General features: G+C 34.0%; 1 protein-coding gene across 1 annotated transcript in view; it reads left to right on the top strand.

The window, feature by feature from the left end:
- Nucleotides 1-20,686, top strand: part of SLCO6A1 (solute carrier organic anion transporter family member 6A1) — a 100,137-nt gene that overhangs the window by 69,986 nt on the left and 9,465 nt on the right. Inside the window, exons 9-10 of the mRNA XM_059919083.1 lie at nucleotides 3,727-3,880; nucleotides 10,536-10,723. Coding sequence (XP_059775066.1) covers nucleotides 3,727-3,880; nucleotides 10,536-10,723 — 342 coding nt within the window. The remainder of the gene's footprint in view (nucleotides 1-3,726; nucleotides 3,881-10,535; nucleotides 10,724-20,686) is intronic.

Below are 20,686 nucleotides of genomic sequence, written 5' to 3'. Positions count from 1 at the left end.
AACGGAGCTGGAGGAATCAGGCTCCCTGACTTCAGACTATGATACAAAGCTACAGTAATCAAGACAGTATGGTACTGGCACAAAAACAGAAATATAGATCAATGGAACAGGATAGAAAGCCCAGAGATAAACCCACACACATATGGTCACCTTATTTTTGATAAAGGTGGCAAGAATATACAATGGAGAAAAGACAGTCTCTTCAATAAGTGGTGCTGGGAAAACTGGACAGCTACATGTAAAAGAATGAAATTAGAACACTCCCTAACACCATACACAAACTCAAAATGGATTAAAGATCTAAATGTAAGGCCAGACACTATCAAACTCTTAGAGGAAAACATAGGTAGAACACTCTATGACATAAATCACAGCAAGATCCTTTTTGACCCACCTCCTAGAGAAATGGAAATAAAAACAAAAATAAACAAATGGGACCTAATGAAACTTCAAAGCTTTTGCACAGCAAAGGAAACCATAAACAAGACGAAAAGACAACCCTCAGAATGGGAGAAAAATATTTGCAAATGAAGCAACTGACAAGGGATTAATCTCCCAAATTTACAAGCAACTCATGCAGCTCAATATCAAAAAAGCAAACAACCCAACCCAAAAATGGGCAGAAGACCTAAATAGACATTTCTCCAAAGAAGATATACAGATTGCCAACAAACATATGAAAGAATGCTCAAATCATTAATCATTAGAGAAATGCAAATCAAAACTACAATGAGGTATCACCTCACACCGGTCAGAATGGCCATCATCACAAAATCTACAAACAATAAATGCTGGAGAGGGTGTGGAGAAAAGGGACCCTCTTGCACTGTTGGTGGGAATGTAAATTGATACAGCCACTATGGAGAACAGTATGGCGGTTCCTTAAAAAACTAAATATAGAACTACAATACGACCCAGCAATCCCGCTTCTGGACACATACCCTGAGAAAACCATAATTCAAAAAGAGTTATGCACCGCAATGTTCATTGCAGCACTATTTACAATAGCCAGGACATGGAAGCAACCTAAGTGTCCATCGACAGGTGAATGGATAAAGAAGATATGGCACATATAAACAATGGAATATTACTCAGCCATAAAAAGAAATGAAACTGAGTTATTTGTAGTGAGGTGGATGGAGCTAGAATCTGTCATACAGAGTGAAGTAAGTCAGAAAGAGAAAAACAAATACCGTATGCTAACACATATATATGGAATCTTAAAAAAAAATAAAATAAAAGAAGGTTCTGAAGAACCAGGACAGGAATAAAGACACAGACGTAGAGAATGGACTTGAGGACATTGGGAGGGAGAAGGGTAAGCTGGGACAAAGTGAGAGAGTGGCATGGACATATATACACTGCCAAATGTAAAATAGATAGCTAATGGGAAGCAGGCACATAGCACAGGGAGATTACCTCAGTGCTTTGTGACCACCTAGAGGGGCGGGATAGGGAGGGTGGGAGGGAGACACAAAAGGGAGGAGATATGGGGATATATGTGTATGTATAGCTGATTGACTTTGTTATAAAGCAGAAACTAACACACCATTGTAAATTATACTCTAATAAAGATGTTAAAACCAACCAACCAACCAACTAACTCATAGAAAAAGAGATCAGATTTGTGGTTAACAAAGGCAGAGGGTTAAGGGATCGGGAATTGAATGAAGGCAGGCGAAATGCACAAACTACCAGTTATAAGGTAAATAAGTACTAAGGAAGTAATGTACAACATGACAAATATAATTAATACTGCTGTATGTCATACATGAAAGTTGTTAAGAGGGTAAATTCTAAGAGTTTCATTACAAGGAAAACATTTTTTCTCTTTAATTTTGTTTTGATATGAGATGATGGTTGTTCACTAAACTTATTGTGATAATCATTTCATGATGTATGTAAGTCTAATAATTATGCTGTACATCTTAAACTTATACAGTGCTGTGTCAATTATATCTCAATAAATTCTGGAAAAAACTTAAAAAATAATGTTAATACTATCAAACAAAAAGAAATACTGTAGAAGAAAAGATTAATATATAAGACTCTATGGCATTTTATATACTACCTACAAACAACTTGAAATTGATATTAAACAACAATACCATTAACAATAGTATCAAGAAAAAGAAATTCTTAAGGATAAATATGATAAAGATGTAAAAGCCCTATGCACTGATTACTGTAAAACATTGCTGACAGTAATTAGAGACCTAAATTTTTAAATGAAGAGATAGCCCATATTTGTGGGTTACAAAACTCAGTATCTTTAAGATGTTAATCCTCCCCAAATTGATGTATGTATGTGATGTAATCACAATCAAAATCCCAGCAAGCTTTTGTTTTTAGATATTGGAAAAATGACTTTTAAATTCATATAGTTATGCAAAGGATCTAGAAAAACCACAAACAATTCTAAAGAACAAACATGGAGGACTAACACTATTTGATTTCAAGACTTATTATAAAGAAAGTAGTATTGGTGTAAATATAGACCAATAAGTCAGTGAAACAGAACGGAGAGTCCAAAAGTAAGCACACACATATATAGATAATTGATTTTTGATAGGGTGCATATGCAATTTAGCAGAGAACATACAGTCATTTTAACAAATGATGCTGGATCAATTAGATATCTATATTTAAACAAACTTTGATCCATATCTTATACCATGTAAATAATTAATTCAAAATGGATTGTAGATGTAATTGTGAAATATAAAATTCCAGGAATATGAGGAAAATTTATGTGAACTTGGGTTCAGCAAAGATTTCTTAGTTATGACACCAAATATGTGATACATAAAGAAATGTATTGATAAATTGGACTTCATTAAAATAAAAAGCATCTGCTCTTTGAAAGATCCCATTAAGGTAACGCAGAAACAAGCCATAGACTGTGAGAAGATATTTGAAAATCATAAATCTAACAAAGAACTTAGATTCTAAAACATATAAAGAACTTTCAATGCTTAGTAATATGCACAAAAATGGGCAAAAGATTTAAACAGATATTTAACCAAATAATAGATACAGATGGAAAATAAGCACATGGAAAGATGTCCAGCATCAGTCATTAGGGAAATACGTATTAAAAACCACAATATGAAGTTACTGTGTCCTTGTTAGAATGTCTAAAATTAAAAAGACTGACTATTCCAAGTGTTGGCAAGGAATATAGAAAGCAATTGAAATCTTACACACTGCGTGTGAGAATGCAAAATAGCACAATCACTTTGGAAAACTGTTTGACAGTTTCTTAAAAAGTTAAATGAACACCTACCATATGATCCAAACATTCTACTCCTTAATATTTATCCAAGAGACATGGAAGCATATGACCATACAAAGACCATGTAAAGACCAGCTGCATGAAAGAAGCCAGACAAAGAAAGTGCACCTAGTGCACTATGAAATTCCAACTAATGAACAGTTTCAGAAAGTAGATCAGCAGATGCCATGGGGTGGAGGAATTACAAAGGAGCATGAGGGAACTATTGGGGGTGATGATTATGTTTGTTAACATGATTGCAGTGATGGTTTCACAAGTGTATGCAGATTGTATGCTTTAAAAATGTACAGTTTATTATATATCTGTTATACCTAAATCTGTTAAAATTATTTGAATAATCATATTTTATTGATCTCATTGATATCTTTGTGTATACATTAATAAGGATAATACAGTTGTATTATAATTACATTCAATCTCTTCTCTTACAGAACAGGGCAGTTGGGAAACCTGACAGCTCCTTGCAATTCTCATTGTAAATGCTCATCTTCATTTTATTCTGCTACATGTGGAAGAAATGATATTGGATATTTTTCTCCTTGCTTTGCAGGTTGTACATATTCTAAAACATTAAAGAATCACAAGGTAATTATCTTTTTCTCTGCTTCCTCCTCTCCATTAAGAAGTGCAACTTATAGATGATGTTTATATTTTACTCCTGCTCTCTATAAAATCGTTTCCCCCTCTTATTTTCCCCTTTCTTAAATTTTTCTTAAATTATGGCTTCATGTGATCACAATACATAGGACTTGTGAGAACTGGGAGTGAAGTAGGGACCCAGGTTTTAAAAATTCTGTGTTCCTCCCTCCCCTCTCTTTGTCTAGTCTTTGCGAGGGGAAGAGAGCAACAAAGAGGATATTTCCTGACCCATGGGTGTTATAGCATCTTCCTTAGCAGGCAATGAAGTACTTTATTAGTACTTTATTTATTAGTACGTACATAACAATATTCTTTTTCCTGTTACACACAGATCATTTTATTACAGTATATTAGCATGCCTGACCAACTTTAGTTCCTCGTTGTCATATTTTCACTGGCCTACTATTTAACAATATATCTTCAGTTTTTAATTGAATATTAATATTAAAAAGATTATATACCCTTTAAAAAATCTTTCTTCTTAAATGTTTAAAATGATTCTTTAAAATTTTTAAATTTAAAATGGTTATTTATATGTATTATATATTTTAAAAACTATTACATGTTTTAAATGATTTATATATTTTAAAATATATTTTAAATGATATTTAAAATCTTTAAAATATATTACTGTGGGAAACTTTAAATGTAATAGAAAACCAAAATGAACTCCCATATGTTAGTTACCCATCCTCAACAATTTATTAACTTATGGAAAATCTTAATTTACACTCCTGTTTACTTCCTCTCCTCCATTTTATTTTGACAAGTAAATGATTTTTTAAATCTCATGTTGTCACCACAGAATAAAGCAGAACTGCTTGACCTTGGTGTTTTGATCCATGGGATATTCAAGAGCTAAAAATGCCAGCCACTATATAGCTCCAACCCATCTTTCTTTTTCTGGGGAATCCCTTTTAGGGAATTGTTTCTATTTCATAAAAAGCTTTATAATTTCCTTTCATTTCTCTAAGGAATAATTAATAACGAATAATGAAATAATTCACAAAATAGTGACTCAAACTGTGTGATAACATTTGATGCTGAATAAAATTTGAAAGAATAAAATATTTTTGACAAAAATTAGATCTGTTACGAATTACCCAGAACAATTAGCCTTGAAAGAAATAATGGCTCTGAAGGAAAACTGACAATAGCAGAAGTTATGATTAGTACAATTTGATACAGATGAAACCAATTAATGGATAAAATATACATTAATTTCAAATGGGAAAGAACTGATGCCAGTAAAAATAATTTCAACAAAATGAAAATTAGAGAAATACCATATACAAAAAATTATTGTGTCTAAATTGTGTTAATGGAATTCCCTCTGGAAAATTTTTTTCAATGAAAATATGTCAACTTTGAAATAATTCTGATTAAATGTTCGTATTCAAAATATAAGGGTCAAATGTATTAGAATTGAGTGCTCTTCAATTACACTTATGCAAAAGTTTACAAGAGGAGTGGTAGGAAATACTACACCTTTGAAGATTCCTAAGTTTCTATAGAAAATCACAGCTTTACCAAAACTGAAAATAGATACCGGCTCTTCATGTTGATAATATTCCAAGTGTTTTGCCTCATTGAGACCCACATATTCTTATCCATGCTATCAAGATCTTCAAATTTCCTTATACAGATATGAAAGAAATCTTGGGCTTTTCTTCATGATCTTCTCACTAGGACTAGCTCTTTTCAGCAGCTGATATGGCTTTCAGTATAAAATAACAGTATCAGGGGTTTTCTTCCAGAGACTGCTGTAGTCCAACAGGAGCCTCATTCTACATATCTATAGAGAAGGGAAGTCAGTCTCGTCCAAAGCATTAAGGATTACAAGAAGCCAGGCTTCAGGATCTCTTCCAGTTGAAACATCCCTAGAATATTTTAACTTCATTTACTGATTTCCCACCTTTGTGTTATTTTTGTCATATATTTTATTTCTCCATATATTTTAAAGGACACATACTGTTATTGTTGTTTTTTGCACAGTCAATATGCACTTATATTTACCCACTTCCTTGCATTTCCATGTTTTCATATGAGATTTTTTTTTTTTTTCCTTAAGAACCATATTTCACTCTCATTTCTGAAAAGAAAAACTGTTTTCACTTGGTATGGAATTCTGTATTGGCAGTGATGCCCGCCCGCCACCCCACCCCCTGACCGTGCCCCGGCGTTTGAAAGATGTCATTATATTGTCTTTATGTCTCTGGCTGCTTAGCTGCTTTTAAGATTTTCTCTTTTTTTTTGACTTTTAGCAATTTTACTTTGATATGCCTGGATGCGGTTTTCATTATATTTATTTTGCTAGGGTTTCACAGAATATCTTTAGTCCATGGATTTATGTCTATCAGTTGGAAAATTCTCAGCTATTATTTCTCTCTCACTTTCTCCTCTTTTATTGGTTGTGGAGGAGGCACCAAATATTAGTTTAATATTGCTGCATAACAAACTACTACAGCCTTAGTGTCTTTAAATAATACCTATTTATTAGCTCACAGGTCAGAAGTCTAGATATGGCATTGCTGGTTCCTCTGCTCGGAGTCTCACAGACTGAAATCAGGGTGTTGGCTGAAATACATTCCTTTCTGGAGGCTCTGGGAAAAAATCTACTTCCAAGGTCATTCAGATTTTGGGCCAAATTCAGTTCCATTGGGCTGTAAAAAATGAAGCCCCTATTTCCTTGGTAGCTGTCTGCTGAGGGCCAATTTTAGCTCTTAGAGGCCACCCCCATTCTTTGCCACATGACTCCTTCCATCTTCAAAGCTAGCAACAGAATCTCCCTTATGACATGCTTTGACTCTCTGACTTCAGGAAAAGCTCAGTTCCTTTTATATATTATCTAATTAGGTGAAGTTTACCTCTGTTTCTTAAAGTCAGTTATGCCATGTAACATAACTTAGTAAGGGGATTAAAATCCACCAATTCACATCAATCTAGGGATTTTGCAGGTTTATAAAATAGCAGGGTGGGAATCTTAGGTGCCATCTTTTTTTTTTTTTTTTTTTTTTTTAATGAATTGACATGTTTTTATTTATTTATTTTTATTTTTGGCTGTGTTGGGTCTTCGTTTCTGTGCGAGGGCTTTCTCTAGTTGGCGGCAAGTGGGGGCCACTTTTCATCGCGGTGCGCGGGCCTCTCACCGTCGCGGCCTCTTCTGTTGTGGAGCACAGGCTCCAGACACGCAGGCTCAGCAGTTGTGGCTCACGGGCCTAGTTGCTCCGCAGCATGTGGGATCTTCCCAGACCAGGGCTCGAACCCGTGTTCCCTGCATTAGCAGGCAGATTCTCAACCACTGCACCACCAGGGAAGCCCAGGTGCCATCTTAATATTCTGCCTAACAGCAGACTACAAATAGACCTTTCCACTGTGCCCCATACTCTTTTGCTCTTTTCTCTATTTTGCATCTCCTTTTATCTGTTTGTTTAAATGTAGATATTTTCTGTTGACCTGTCTTCCACTTACTATTTCTGTGTTCTGCCGTGTCTGCTTTGTTGTTAAACCCATTACTGAGGTTGTAAGTTTACTCATTGTGTTTTTCCGTTCTAACATTTATGTTTCTGTAGAATCCAAGTCCCTGGTGAAATTCCACATCATTTAAGATATTTTATCCATTTACCCTCTATTTTCTGGAAAATATTAATCATAACTATTTAAAGTTCTTGCTATTAAGTCTACTATCTGTAGTAGTCTACTTATATTTGTTCTTCTAATTTTAAGCCAATTATTCTTGTCATTTTGCATACCTTGTAATAATATATGAAATCCTGAACATTATATATGAAAAATATATCTTAATATAATTATACAGTTGTCTATTTCTCTCTTTATTTTGACTTCATGTATTTTAGACCCTCTTATTGTGTGCATACACATTAATAATTGTCACAGCTTCTTGATGAATTGTTCCTTTTATCTTTACAAAATGTCCCTTTCTATCTCTGATAATACTCTTTGTCTTGAAGTCTGTTTTATATATTAAACAGTCACTGTAAGCTTTCTTGCTGTTTTCATGGTTTATCTTACTTCTATCATTTTATTTTCCAACTGTTCTTGTCTTTATGTTTAAAGTGTCTCCTGTAGCCAAGGTATAATAAGCTTTTGCTTTTTCCTCAATTCTGTTAATGTCTGTCTTTCAATTGGAGTTTTTAGACAATTGACATTTATTATAATTATTGATATGGTAGACTTAGATCTATCTTCTTTTATTATTTGAATTGAATATATTTTACTATTTCATTTTAATATAATTTTTCCCATTTTGGTTGTATCTCTTTGGATATAACTCTACAGTTCTTCAGCCCTTCCAGAGCCTAATATCTTGTGATCCTACCATCTGTTCACTAAACTTTCTTCACGTTTTCACTTTTCCCCTTAGTCATCTTAGGTTCTATGGTCTGCAATTATTTGTTGTACTCAATATCTTTTTTCTGACCTCCAGATCCACTTTTCACCTTCTCTACCCTCCTCACTGTTCCAAGAGACCAAACTATAGGATGAGAGTTCTATTATCATATATAATCTATTCTCATATAGACTATGATAATAAGGAGTCTTGATAGAAAGTCAGAAAGATGGGGGGAAAAAGTGAAGTCGTTGTGTTTATTTTCTTGGTTCCCTCTCTGAGCCATGGACTGACTGCCTCCCTTGCCTGCAAGTCTTAATTTCTTTCAGGGAGGCCTTCTCCATATGACTTTCTCCTTCTGGTAACCATTCTTACCCTAGGACCCTTCAAATCTACTTTCAAAATACATGCTAGATCTGACTATCTTCATCATTTTCTCTGATACCCGGGCCCCAGTCACCAATGACTTGCATCTTACTTCAAGAGCTTTTTAACTGTTTTCTCTGCTTTTACCCTTGCTTGCACAGTTCAGTAGCCTCAATGTATCAGCTAGAGTGATCTTTTAAAAAATGCCATTTATACATCTATCCCTCTAATGGTTTCACATTACTAAGAATGAAAACTGAAGTTCTTAAATTGCTCTTGCGATTACCTACCAGTTTCTATATAAATCCTTCCCTCATTACTCCAATTTTATTTTCTCTTAGTTTCCCTCATGTTCACTCTGATTCAACCAAATTTTTCTCCTTGCTTTTCTTTGAATTTGTCAAGCAAGCTCCAGTCCCAAGGCTTTTCAATTTCTGTTTTGTTTTTCCCACCTGGAATATACTTCTTTCAGGTAACCACATGGCTCACTCCCTTACCTTCTTCAAATCTCTGCTCAAATATCACTGTATCATTGTAGCATTACCTGATCATGCTAAATTCACCCCTATAATCCCTGTTTTTTTTCCTTACTTTATTTTTTCCTCCATAGTATTCATCACCATGTGCTCCATTAAAGGTTCTTTTTTTAAAAAAATTGCCTATCTCATGCAAGTAAAAAATTTCCTACATGAGGGCAGGGATTTCTATTGTATTGCTTACTATGTTTTCACAATACCTAGAATGATGTTTGGCACATAGGCATTACCAAAAAAATATGGTAGAATGAATGATTTGCTATTTAGATATTTCTATTTTTGTTTAATATATCCAGTAACCACTTAGCAGCTTCCCTAAACAACGACATGGTTTTTGTACCATCATTTTCTGAATCACCCAGGTTCAAGCCATCTTTATTTCCTCTTATTCCTTCACTGGTAACTTAGTTTAATATTTCTACTGAATTTTTAAAATTATTATTATTATTTAATTTAGAATCTTTTCAATAGATTAACAAATTGCTAACTGGTCTCTGTATCTCCAACTCTGTTTAGTTCTTCTTAGAAAATATCACCTATTCATCTTCCTTGAGTTATCCATAATAACATAACAACCCCAAGTTTTCATTCGTTCCCATTAGGGACTACATTATGACTTATGTTGGCTTTAGGCACTTTTGCCTTTTTAAACCCTTTCCTTCACTTAAAAAAAGAAAGAGAGAGAGAGAGAGATTGATTTAATGTACAACTGCATTGGCATAAAGACAAATATGATCCAGGCTGGATGCATTATAATATATTCATTATTATGATATTTATTTTTTCTCTGATTTTAAAAGACACTAAAATTAAAACCTTTTTTTTTTTGGTTCTGAAAGTATTGTGATTCCTAGGTACACTGTGCCTACTCTGCCTAATAGATAACAGCCCTGTTATCATCACATACAAAATAAAGTCTTGCCTTTGCAGCATAGTTCTAAAACTGTCTACGATTGGGTAACTCCGTATTTCAAATCCCAGCTAAAATTCTACTTTATTCATTACATTTTCCTTATTTGTCCTTAATCTATATCTCTCTCCAACAATTATTTGTACAATTAAATGTAAATATTTTTAGTGAAATTTCTTAAGTTAATAGAATTTTTCCTAAGTAACTACAATTATATATACACATATACAATTCTTTGTTAGGTAAAATACCTTGATCTTATTTATCATTAGTGGTTCATTTGTAAATTATGAATGGCAGATTTAATATAAGGATATTTACTAATAAAACTGCCTAGTCTCCCTGCAGTTATTGATTTAATTTTTATTTTACAATTATAAGAGTTTTTGTCTTATGACTATATTTCTAAAAGATTGTTTCCTGTCTTCATTTTCATAGACATATTACAATTGTTCTTGCATTAAAGAAGGATTAACAACCTCAGATAATCAAGGTGATTTTATTGACGCTAGACGTGGGACATGTGATTCAAAGTGCTATAAATTACCTTTGTTCGTTGCTTTTATCTTTTCTACAATTGTATTTTCTGCTTTTGCTGGTATACCAAGCATCCTGACCATCCTTCGGTGTGTATATGTTATTCATAATCATTATTCATTTAATACATATGAAAGACAAGTTTAGGAAGGTTTTAGAATATTGTAGTAAATGATTTATGCTTTTGTTTCAAGATAGCAACTGCTAGAGGGGAAAATTGTTATATTTTCAAAATTCATGTATATGCTTAATTCTCTATTTTAACTAATTTATTTGCATAAAGTATGTATATAGATAACATTTAGTTTAACTTAAAACTAAATTTATTTACTTAATTTAACACACCTGAAAACTTCATAAATATAGGAAAAAAATCTTAATTATAACACATGTGATTACAATGTTGATTCATTGGTTATAGATGTTTATTGACTATTTACTTCTATATTACCAGTTTGACTATGAGAAAACATCAGTGTCATCAACAAAGGAACAAAATAACTTCTAGAATTTTGGAATTTCAATACATAAGTTTATTACTATTCTAACTTAAACCAACATTTGTTATTCATTTGTTCTTCCTGAATATATGAGATATATTTAACATTTGTTTTTATCATAGTAGCAGAATAATTGGTCATTATTTTCAAATTATTTTTTTCAAAAGGCTAACATAAACCTTTAGGTCATCAGGAGCAATTTGTTGTCCCCTAGGAAAACAGACTAAAAAACATGAATAAATATATGCAAAAAAATCTGAGTTGGGCACATATGGTCTCTGACTTCAATGAACTTGCAGTTTAGATGGGAGACAAAACTTTAACATATCAATACAGTGAAGCAGGTTTTTACTTATTCACCTAGATCTGGCACTGAAACTACAAAAACTAATAAAATATGGACCTTGCCTTCAAGCTGCTTAGAGTTTACTAGGGGGAGAAAAACACATAAAAAGGAGTGCAGGGAGTACTTAGAAATGCCTTGATTAAAGCTTGTACAGATTGACCTGGGAACAAAGTGGAGAAAATGGTCATTTTTATCTAGGATGATTTGGAAATGCTTATAGACAGTGTGGCACTTCAACTTGAGTTGTGAAGATAAGTGATTTCTCATAATGCAAGCAAACTGGCGGCAAGTTCTTAACAGGAAAAATTAGTAGGAAAAGTAGAGGCAAAAATGTGTGAAATATCTTGGCAAGGAGTTTGTTATGACAAGAGTAGCATGATTGTAAATTGGACAGGGAGATTTGAGCTTGGTAGGGGCCTGGTCATGGGAGGCTTTCTTTGACATGTTAACATGAATGATGTTATCCTGTATGTACCTGGAAGCCATTGAAAAGAGTAAACCTCAGAAGTAAAAGTTATCAAATATGTGTTTTAGATAGATTAGTTTGAAGATAGTGTGGATGATGAAGCTGATAGGGGAAAACTGGAAACAAAGGAAGGTACTTAGGAGACCAGTTTAGAATTTATCTCTATTTAGAGATAGAGATAATAGAACATAATAGAGAAATATTTAGTTTGGATCAAAGGGCAAGGTTATTAATTTGATGTTCCTGGTATACAATGTGGAAAAATCTAGAATTATGTCCAGTTGTCCAGTCTGGGGAACTAAATGAATGATAATGCATTAACTGAGATAAGAAATTCAAGGAGAAGAGAGAGCTCAGATTGAACATAATCAGTACAATGTTGAGCATGCCTTATTTAAAGCTCGTGTGAAACTTCTGAGCAAATATTCTCAGCAGTGAGATGAGAAAGATCATAGTAATATTCTAGAAGTCTAGTTCTGAATCTTCTCATGTCTCCTGGTAACTGTAGAGAGCAATAAGTAGAATAAAATATAACATGCATGCACACACACATAAACACACATGCACACATATACTGTTGTTTCAGTATAATTATGAGATCAACAAAAAATGACAGAGTTGTAATTGCATATAAATATTGCCAAAATTGAAGTAGAACAAGGAACCAGCTTGTAGATTCATAAAGATGTTACAAAGAATAACAGGGAATGCGGAGAGGGTCTCAGGATTGACAGATCTCAAATATCTCCAGCATATATTTCTGCTCAGGAAGAGAGGGTTGTACCTTAAGATGGAAGTTCTGGGAGTAGGACCGAGGTAGATAAGTCAAAGCAGAGTATTTTTGGAAAGAATGGGAAAAAAGTTTTGCAAAATGCCTAGGAGGTCCAGACATAGCAGATCTAAAAAAGTGCCAGCAAAATACCATCTACAAATGAATACATAACTTTGGAAAACAATAAACTTAGTATAAAATAGTCGTTTATTACTGGTATGAAGGAAATGCAATTCATTCTTATTGCTTTGACCTTGTATTCTGCGACTGTGTTCATATTAATTTCTAATAGTTAGTTGGTAGATTACTTCAGATTTTCTATGTAATAATGAACAAAATTCACCACAACAAAGCTGCAAAGAAATAAAGGCGTTATTTGGCGTTTGAGAATTCCAATTCAGGAGACACTGATCTGAGCAAGAGTTGAAAATGTGTTCCAAGGAGGAGATAAAAAACAGGGGTTTATAAAGGCAAAAAAACCAACAAGATTGCAAAAGTTGTTTCAAAAGAATTATGATTGGTACTGGCAAGCCAAAGCTATTTTTATCTTTACATGATTGGTTGCTAAAGGCTACCACTAGAGGGAGGGAAAAGTTTGTTACTGTGACAGGTTGCAGGTTTTCTTGTAGAGTTCTTGGAATATTTGTGGTTTGGCCCAATTCAGAAGTTCATAGTTCCAGCTGGTGAGGATGTGCATAAGCCCTGCTTCCTTAATGGCCTTCCAGCTCCATTTTAAAGAGCTCTCTTAGCAATACTGACTACATTCTGAAGTTCCTTTTTCCACAGTACATAATCACAATCTGCAAATAATGATTTTTATTTCTTCTTCTCTAACGCTTATACATTTTTTTTCTCTTGCACTGATTAAGATATCCTGTACAGTGTTGAATAGAAGTAGTGATGGTATACTTGTTTTTTATGCCCATCAAGATGAAGGTTTTTGGTATTTTATTGTTAGATATAAAATTTGCTGTAAATTTACCCTTAAGTGTGGTACTGGTACCATCTATCAAAATAAGCCAGTTTGTTTCTATTTCTAGTTCACTAAAACTTTTTTTTAATTAATAAATTTTAAAATTTATCAAATGCATTTGATGCATCTATTAAAATGATTGCAATATGATACCTCTACTTTATTCTAGGAATAAATTGGATTTAGTCAGTTGCTTGATTCAATTTGCTGATACTTTGTTTAGAATTTTTGCATCTATATTCATGAATAAGGTTGCCTTATAATTCTCCCTTCTTATTAATTGCTTGTTAGGCTTTGGCATCAGTGTTACTCTGGTTTCATAAAATAAGTTGAGAAATATTTCCTCTTCTCTTAATATCTGGACTAATTTATGGAGGTATGATATTATTTTTAAATTGAATCTTTGGAAGAACTCACTTGTCATGTACCTGGGCCTAGAATTTCTTTGTGAGAATGTTTTAAATTAAAAATTGAATGTCTGTGTGTGTGTGTGTGTGTGTGTGTGTGTGTGTGTGACTAACAAATCTTTCTGCTTTTATTTTTATAATTTCTATCATTTTACTTCTATGTTTTTAGTATTTTTATTTTATTCACCTATATCTTCTGTCTATTGGTATATATGCCTTTTCTATCCAAGTATAAATTTAGCTGCATCCCAGAAGTCTTGATATATATTTTTACTCATACTTTCAATTCAAATATGCCTTTCAATGTATTTTTCATTTAAGCCATGTGTCATTTAGAAGTGTACAGTTGGTGCAGGGTTGGTTCCTTCTGATGGCTATGAAGGCAGGGTCTGTTCCAGATATCCTTGGCTTGTAGATGGCTATCTTTTCCTGAGTCTTCACATTGTCTTCACTCTGTGAATGTCTGTGTCCATATTTTTTCTTCTTATAATGACACCAGTTATACTGGATTAGGGCCTACCCAACTGACCTCATTTTAACTTAATTACCTCTGTAAAACCCTGTATCCAATATGATGGCATTCCAAAGTACTGGGAGTTAGAATTTTGGCATATAAATTTTGGAGGGAACAGAAATCAGTCCATAACAGTAACAAACCATCCCAAATTTAATCACTTAACAACAACAATTTATCCTTATCTTTCATGGTTCTGTGAGTTGACTGGGCTCAACAGGGTAGTTCTTGCTTAAGGTTTCTCTTGAGCTTGTGGTCAGATGGCACATAACATTTGAGTTACCTGATAGCATGACTGGGTTAGATTTCCTAGATGGCTGACAATTTAGGCTAAATTTTGCTAGGAGCCTAGGTGGGGCTGTTGATTGGTCATAGAGGCTTCTTTATGTAACTTAAACGTCTGCTAACAAAGTGCAAGAATTCCAAAAGGGAACATCCCAAGTTTTAGTGTTCTAAGAGACCCAGGCATAAGGTACAAGGCATAAACTGCAAGGCTTCATTAGACCTAGGCTGAAAGTCCAAGAATGTCACTCTTCTGCATTCTATTTGTCAAAAAAGTCATGTTTCAAAAAGAGGGTGATTAGATTCCATCTCTTGATGTCAGGAGCAACAAGCATGTATCGGGGGAAAAGAGGAACCAATGATAAGCCATGTTGAGTGATTATTTACCACAGTATCTTTCATTGGTTTTGGAAAATACTTAACTATTCTTCCTTCAGATATTGCTTCTGCTCCATTCCTTATCTACTCACCTTTTGGATATCAGTTACACATATTGTAAACCTTTCACTATATCCATGTATCTTTTATTCTTTTTTACTTTCTGTTTTCATTTGCTTTTATGCTCTGTGCTTCAGACTAAAGTTTTTTCACTGATCTCTACTCTTATGTATTAATAATATTTCCACCTGCTTTTCCAGTTACCTGTACTCTAGTTTACTAATTCTACCATCCCCTATGTCTAATTAGTTGTTAAATTCACCTATGAGTTCATTATAATTAGTGTACTTTTCTGTTATAGAATTTTATTTCTTTTTAATAGATTCTAGTTCTCTGATAATATTCTCTATCTTGTCATCTGTTTTCTTGGACATATTAATCCTCTAAATTTAAAATGTCTGTCAGATATCTAGTATCTGAATATTCTATAGTACTATTTAAATTTCATTTTTTTTCTCTTGACTCTGTCTCTTATAACTCCTATAATTATTTTTAATCATGTGAGATTTTGTGTACTAAAAGTAATAGAGACTCTGAACATTAATAACTCCAAAAATATTTTACAATAGCTTTATTAAGGAAGGTAGAATATGAACAGTTCCCTGTAAACCAAGCAGGAATTTAGCTGATTTAAGGAGAGGTTTAAGTTTTTAAAAGACCTTATCAATTTTCAGATTGTCTTTTACCCTAGAGTATAGTCTTTCAAGAGGTCCTGATTGAAAGGTATGTTAAACATAGGATCCTTCACTTTTGGTGACATTTGAACTCCAGTATTTGTCTACCCAGTCACAGTAAAACTTCCTAGAGCAATATTACCAGTTTTTTTTACATTGTATTAGAAATAATAGGACTTCCCTGGTGGCAGAGTGGTTAAGAATCCGCCTGCCAATGCAGGAGACACGGGTTCGAGCCCTGGTCTGGGAAGATCCCACATGCCGCAGAGCAACTAAGCCCGTGAGCCACAACTACTGAGGCCCCATGCCACAACTACTGAAGCCCATGTGCCTAGAGCCTGTGTTCCGCAACAAGAGAAGCCACCACATTGAAGAGTAGCCCCCGCTCTCTGCAACTAGAGAAAGCCCACACGCAGCAATGAAGACCCAATGCAACCAAAAATAAATTTATAAAAAAAGAAAAAAAGAAATAATAGCCAGTACATTTAGCTAACTATTTGGTAAGGTAACAGCGTATAAAAAATAGCAGATATATTGAGCTATACACACACACACTCACACACAAACAAATTCAGTTAAAAAAATTTAACGTATATTAACTGAAAAATAAAAACAAAATAAGGTCTGTAGTCTGGTTAACAGCAGTAAGCCAATGTCAGTTTCCTGGTTTTAATATTATATTACAGTTATATAAGATTTCACCAGTTAGGGATGCTGGGTGAGGGTACACATGATGCTTTGTACTATTTTTACAACTACCTGTGAGTTTCAAAATAAGTAATAATCTCAAAATAAAAATAGTTTCAAAATAAAATGAAACACACTTGAATGTCACAAAAACTGACTTGAACAATTTGAAAAGATATATCTCATATTATTGACTAGGAAGACCTAACACCACCAATATATCAGTTCTCCTTAACTTAATTCATAATTTTAATGTGATAATGAAAATACTAATGGAATTATTGAACTATAAAACCTGATTCTAAAGTTTTTATGGAAAAATAAGCAAGAGTAGCTTGGGAATCTGAAACAAAGAAACACAATAACAGAGGCTTAGCCTCATAAGCTAAAATGCACCATAAAGTCTCAACACTGAAGAAATATAATATTGATTTATGAATAGACTGACATTAAGTCTAGAAACAGATCTCAACTCATATAGGAATTTAATATAATGGAAGTAAAATTCTAAATAAGTGCATCAAAAATGGACTTTTAAGAAAGTGGTTTGGGTAAAATGGGGATAGACTTTGGGGAAAAAATTATATCCAGAGCCCATATGATACACCAGGAAAAATTCAAATGGGACAAAGATTTAAATGTAAAAAAATTAAATAATACAAGTGGTAAAAATATCAGCTAATTTCATTATTATTTTTAAAAGGGGAAGCTATTTGTAACTGTGACTAAAAAATCTAGAAGTTGGGCTTCCCTGGTGGCGCAGTGGTTGAGAATCTGCCTGCCAATGCAGGGGACACGGGTTCGAGCCCTGGTCTGGGAAGATCCCACATGCCACGGAGCAACTGGGCCCGTGAGCCACAATTACTGAGCCTGCGCGTCTGGAGCCTGTGCTCCGCAACAAGAGAGGCCGCGACGGTGAGAGGCCCGCGCACCACGATGAAGAGTGGTCCCCACTTGCCGCAACTAGAGAAAGCCCTCACACAGAAACGAAGACTCAACACAGTCATAAATAAATAAATAAAAGAACGTGAATTTCTTTAAAAAAAAATCTAGAAGTCATAAGGGAAAGACTGATAAATTTTACTCCATAAAATTAAAAATAATAAGCAAAGTCAAAAGCGAAGCAACAATGAATTTATGCAACTCATATTCTATAAAAGATTATAGAATATAATAAGTATATTCCTCTAATAAGTAAAGCTCTCCTAAGATTAACATCCCAATAGAAAAGTGGAAAAGCATCAAAGACAACAAAATACAAATACAAATATGAAAGGATGTTCAGCCATATCTACAGCAAAGGTCATAGAATTTAAAATTTGTATGTGATAGTATTTCTTATGTACCTAGTTGACAGGAATAAAACATTGATAATAGATCTGTTTATGTGGCTGTATAGAAAAAAGTACTTTCGTATATTGCTTGAAAGAGCACAAAATGGTGCAACTCTGATGAAAAGAGTATCTTTAGTACTTAAAAAAATTGCAGATATGTTTACCCTTTATGCCAGCACTTGTACTTCTTGAAATCCTTTTTGCAGATATCCTGCAAAAAAATATATTTACATCCGTAAGGCTATCTATATTACATACAACCACATATTGTGTATTTAATATATACATGAAACAACAAACACTGGGAAAAAACTAAGTGTGAAAGAGTAACAGACAGGTTGAGTAGATGATTTCATTTTTGCACAATGTAATATAATGAAAGTGAAAACAAATAGGGAGGAGCTCTATGTTCATATCGGAGGGGATCTTAAGAATATATTGTAACATGAAAAAATCCGGTACAGAACAGTCAGTATATTGGGTTCACCAAAAAGTTCATTCAGGTTTTTCCATGAGATGTTACAGAAAACCTGAACAAACTTTTTGGCCGACCCAATAGTTTGCTACTTCCTCTGAAGAAAAAAGAGAGTATAGCGGTATGCATTTATAATCATTTGTATTTTCATAAAGAAACACTGTGAAGGTATAAACAAGAAAGTGATGAAAATGATAACCTAAAGGTGTGGGATAGAAATGAGAGTAGATGAGAGCAGGGGTATAAGCAAGCATGTCTCTCCAGCATGTGCTCTTTGTATAGCTTTCCAAAATATAATCATACTTCAAATTCAACAGTTTAATTTCTTTAAAAGTACAATAAAAGTCAAAGCCAAATACATAAATTGTGAAATCATTATCAAGTGATAATGTCATGGAAGTGGTGTAGGATGGAATAGCATTGCAGGCCAATGCTCCTACAGAGGATAATTAGAAAAGCTGGGTTAAATTAAAAATCATATATTTAAAGGCACAAAGTGGCAGAGGACTAGAGGGATTAAAATTCCAGAGAGAGCAGAAGCTTTTAGAGATGAAATAGGGATCTAAAGCTGTCCCTGACATTCTTGTCAATTCTTGATGAGGGCTAGGTGCTGACAACATGGACTAGGTCTAGGTAGTGTCACACTAGGGGGCAAGCAAACTGGCATAGTTTCTGGTGACCAAATGGGGCCAAGAATGACACCATTCTTTTTCCTCTGGAGAATTCTGATGAAATCTGAAGCTGTGTGAGGCTTAAGTCTAAACAGAAAAGTATCCATATCATGATTTGTCAGTTCTCGCTCCATCAAGGTGATCATTAAGAAAAATTAGTTCTTCATTTCTTTCCCTTCCATCCCTCATTATTTAATTAATTAATTATTATTATTATTTTTTTTTATTTCTTGTGGCACATGGGCTCTAGAGTGCAGGCTCAGTAGTTGTGGCGCACAGGCCCAGCCGCTCTGCAGCATGTGGGATCCTCCCGGACCAGGGATCAAACAGTGTCCCCTGCACTGGCAGGCAGATTCTTAACCACTGCGCCACCAGGGAAGCCCCCATCCATCATTATTTTAATATGTGTATGTATTCTCACCTGTGATAGTTACCATGGATTTAAACAAGACGGTGGATGAGCACTTTAAGAGAAAAAGGTGAAATAAAAGAGGAACAGAAGTGACCAGATTCCTGCTTCTCTGATGGACTTTGGAGGGTGGCAAGATAGAAAAAAAAAAAAAAAAAAGTAGTTTCACTAATAAGTTTTCAATTGTAATATTAAAACATACTGCAAAGAAAATGTAGAAGCTTGCCAAGAGAGAATTATGGGACAATCTAAATCTAAATCCCCTCTCTGAGGATTCAGAGAGGGTGTCCTTAAAGAAATCGCATTTAAGCTAAGCCCTAAAATATGGGGGATGAGAATTTCACACAGTGGGAACAACGTATGCAAAGACTCTGACTCTGAGTGCAAGAAATAGCTATATAAGAGTGTTGTATGATAGAATGTCGTAAACAAAGAGGGTGGTAAAGGCAAAAGGTGTGAGGTGGCATGCAATGAGACTGATGAGCCATTGAAGGTTCCTAGTGGGTTAGTGAAATAATCAGAATTTTACCTTAAAAAAATCACTGTGGCTGTATGTGGAGAGTGGACTGCAGGGATAAAAATGGTTGTTGGCAGATAAGTTAGGAAATTGTTTTATTTTCTTCAGGCAAAAAATACATGCTTGGAATAGGCCAGTGGAATTAGAGATGAAGAAAATCAGAGAGAGATATAAAAAGTTATTTATAAAAATCACAGTATTTTATTATTGATTGTCTGTGGTGAATGAGGAAAAGAATACTCTTTCAAGCATGCCTCTTTCCAGGTTTTGGGCTTGAAAACTGCATGGGTGATGATTCCATTTCTTGTGACAGGGAGCACCAGGGGAAGAGCAACTTTTGTGTGTGATAGGAACTTAAGTCTAGAACTCAAGAAAGATATGGACTGAAAATATATATTTAGAAGTCATGAGAGATATTGGAAGCTGTCTTTTACATCTTGGAAGAGTACTAACCAATATTTTGTTTATTCCATGAAATTCTTAAACCATACCATCATAGCCTTACTCCTTAGACAAAATACCAAAAAAATTTACTTTATTCTTAAAACATAGTAATGTTTTTCACTAAAAAATTGTGTTTTATGAAT

Source organism: Balaenoptera ricei, chromosome 3 (genome assembly GCF_028023285.1).
Source record: "Balaenoptera ricei isolate mBalRic1 chromosome 3, mBalRic1.hap2, whole genome shotgun sequence".
In the NCBI taxonomy this organism is placed as follows: domain Eukaryota; kingdom Metazoa; phylum Chordata; class Mammalia; order Artiodactyla; family Balaenopteridae; genus Balaenoptera; species Balaenoptera ricei.
This window is presented reverse-complemented; position numbering and strand designations above follow the sequence as displayed.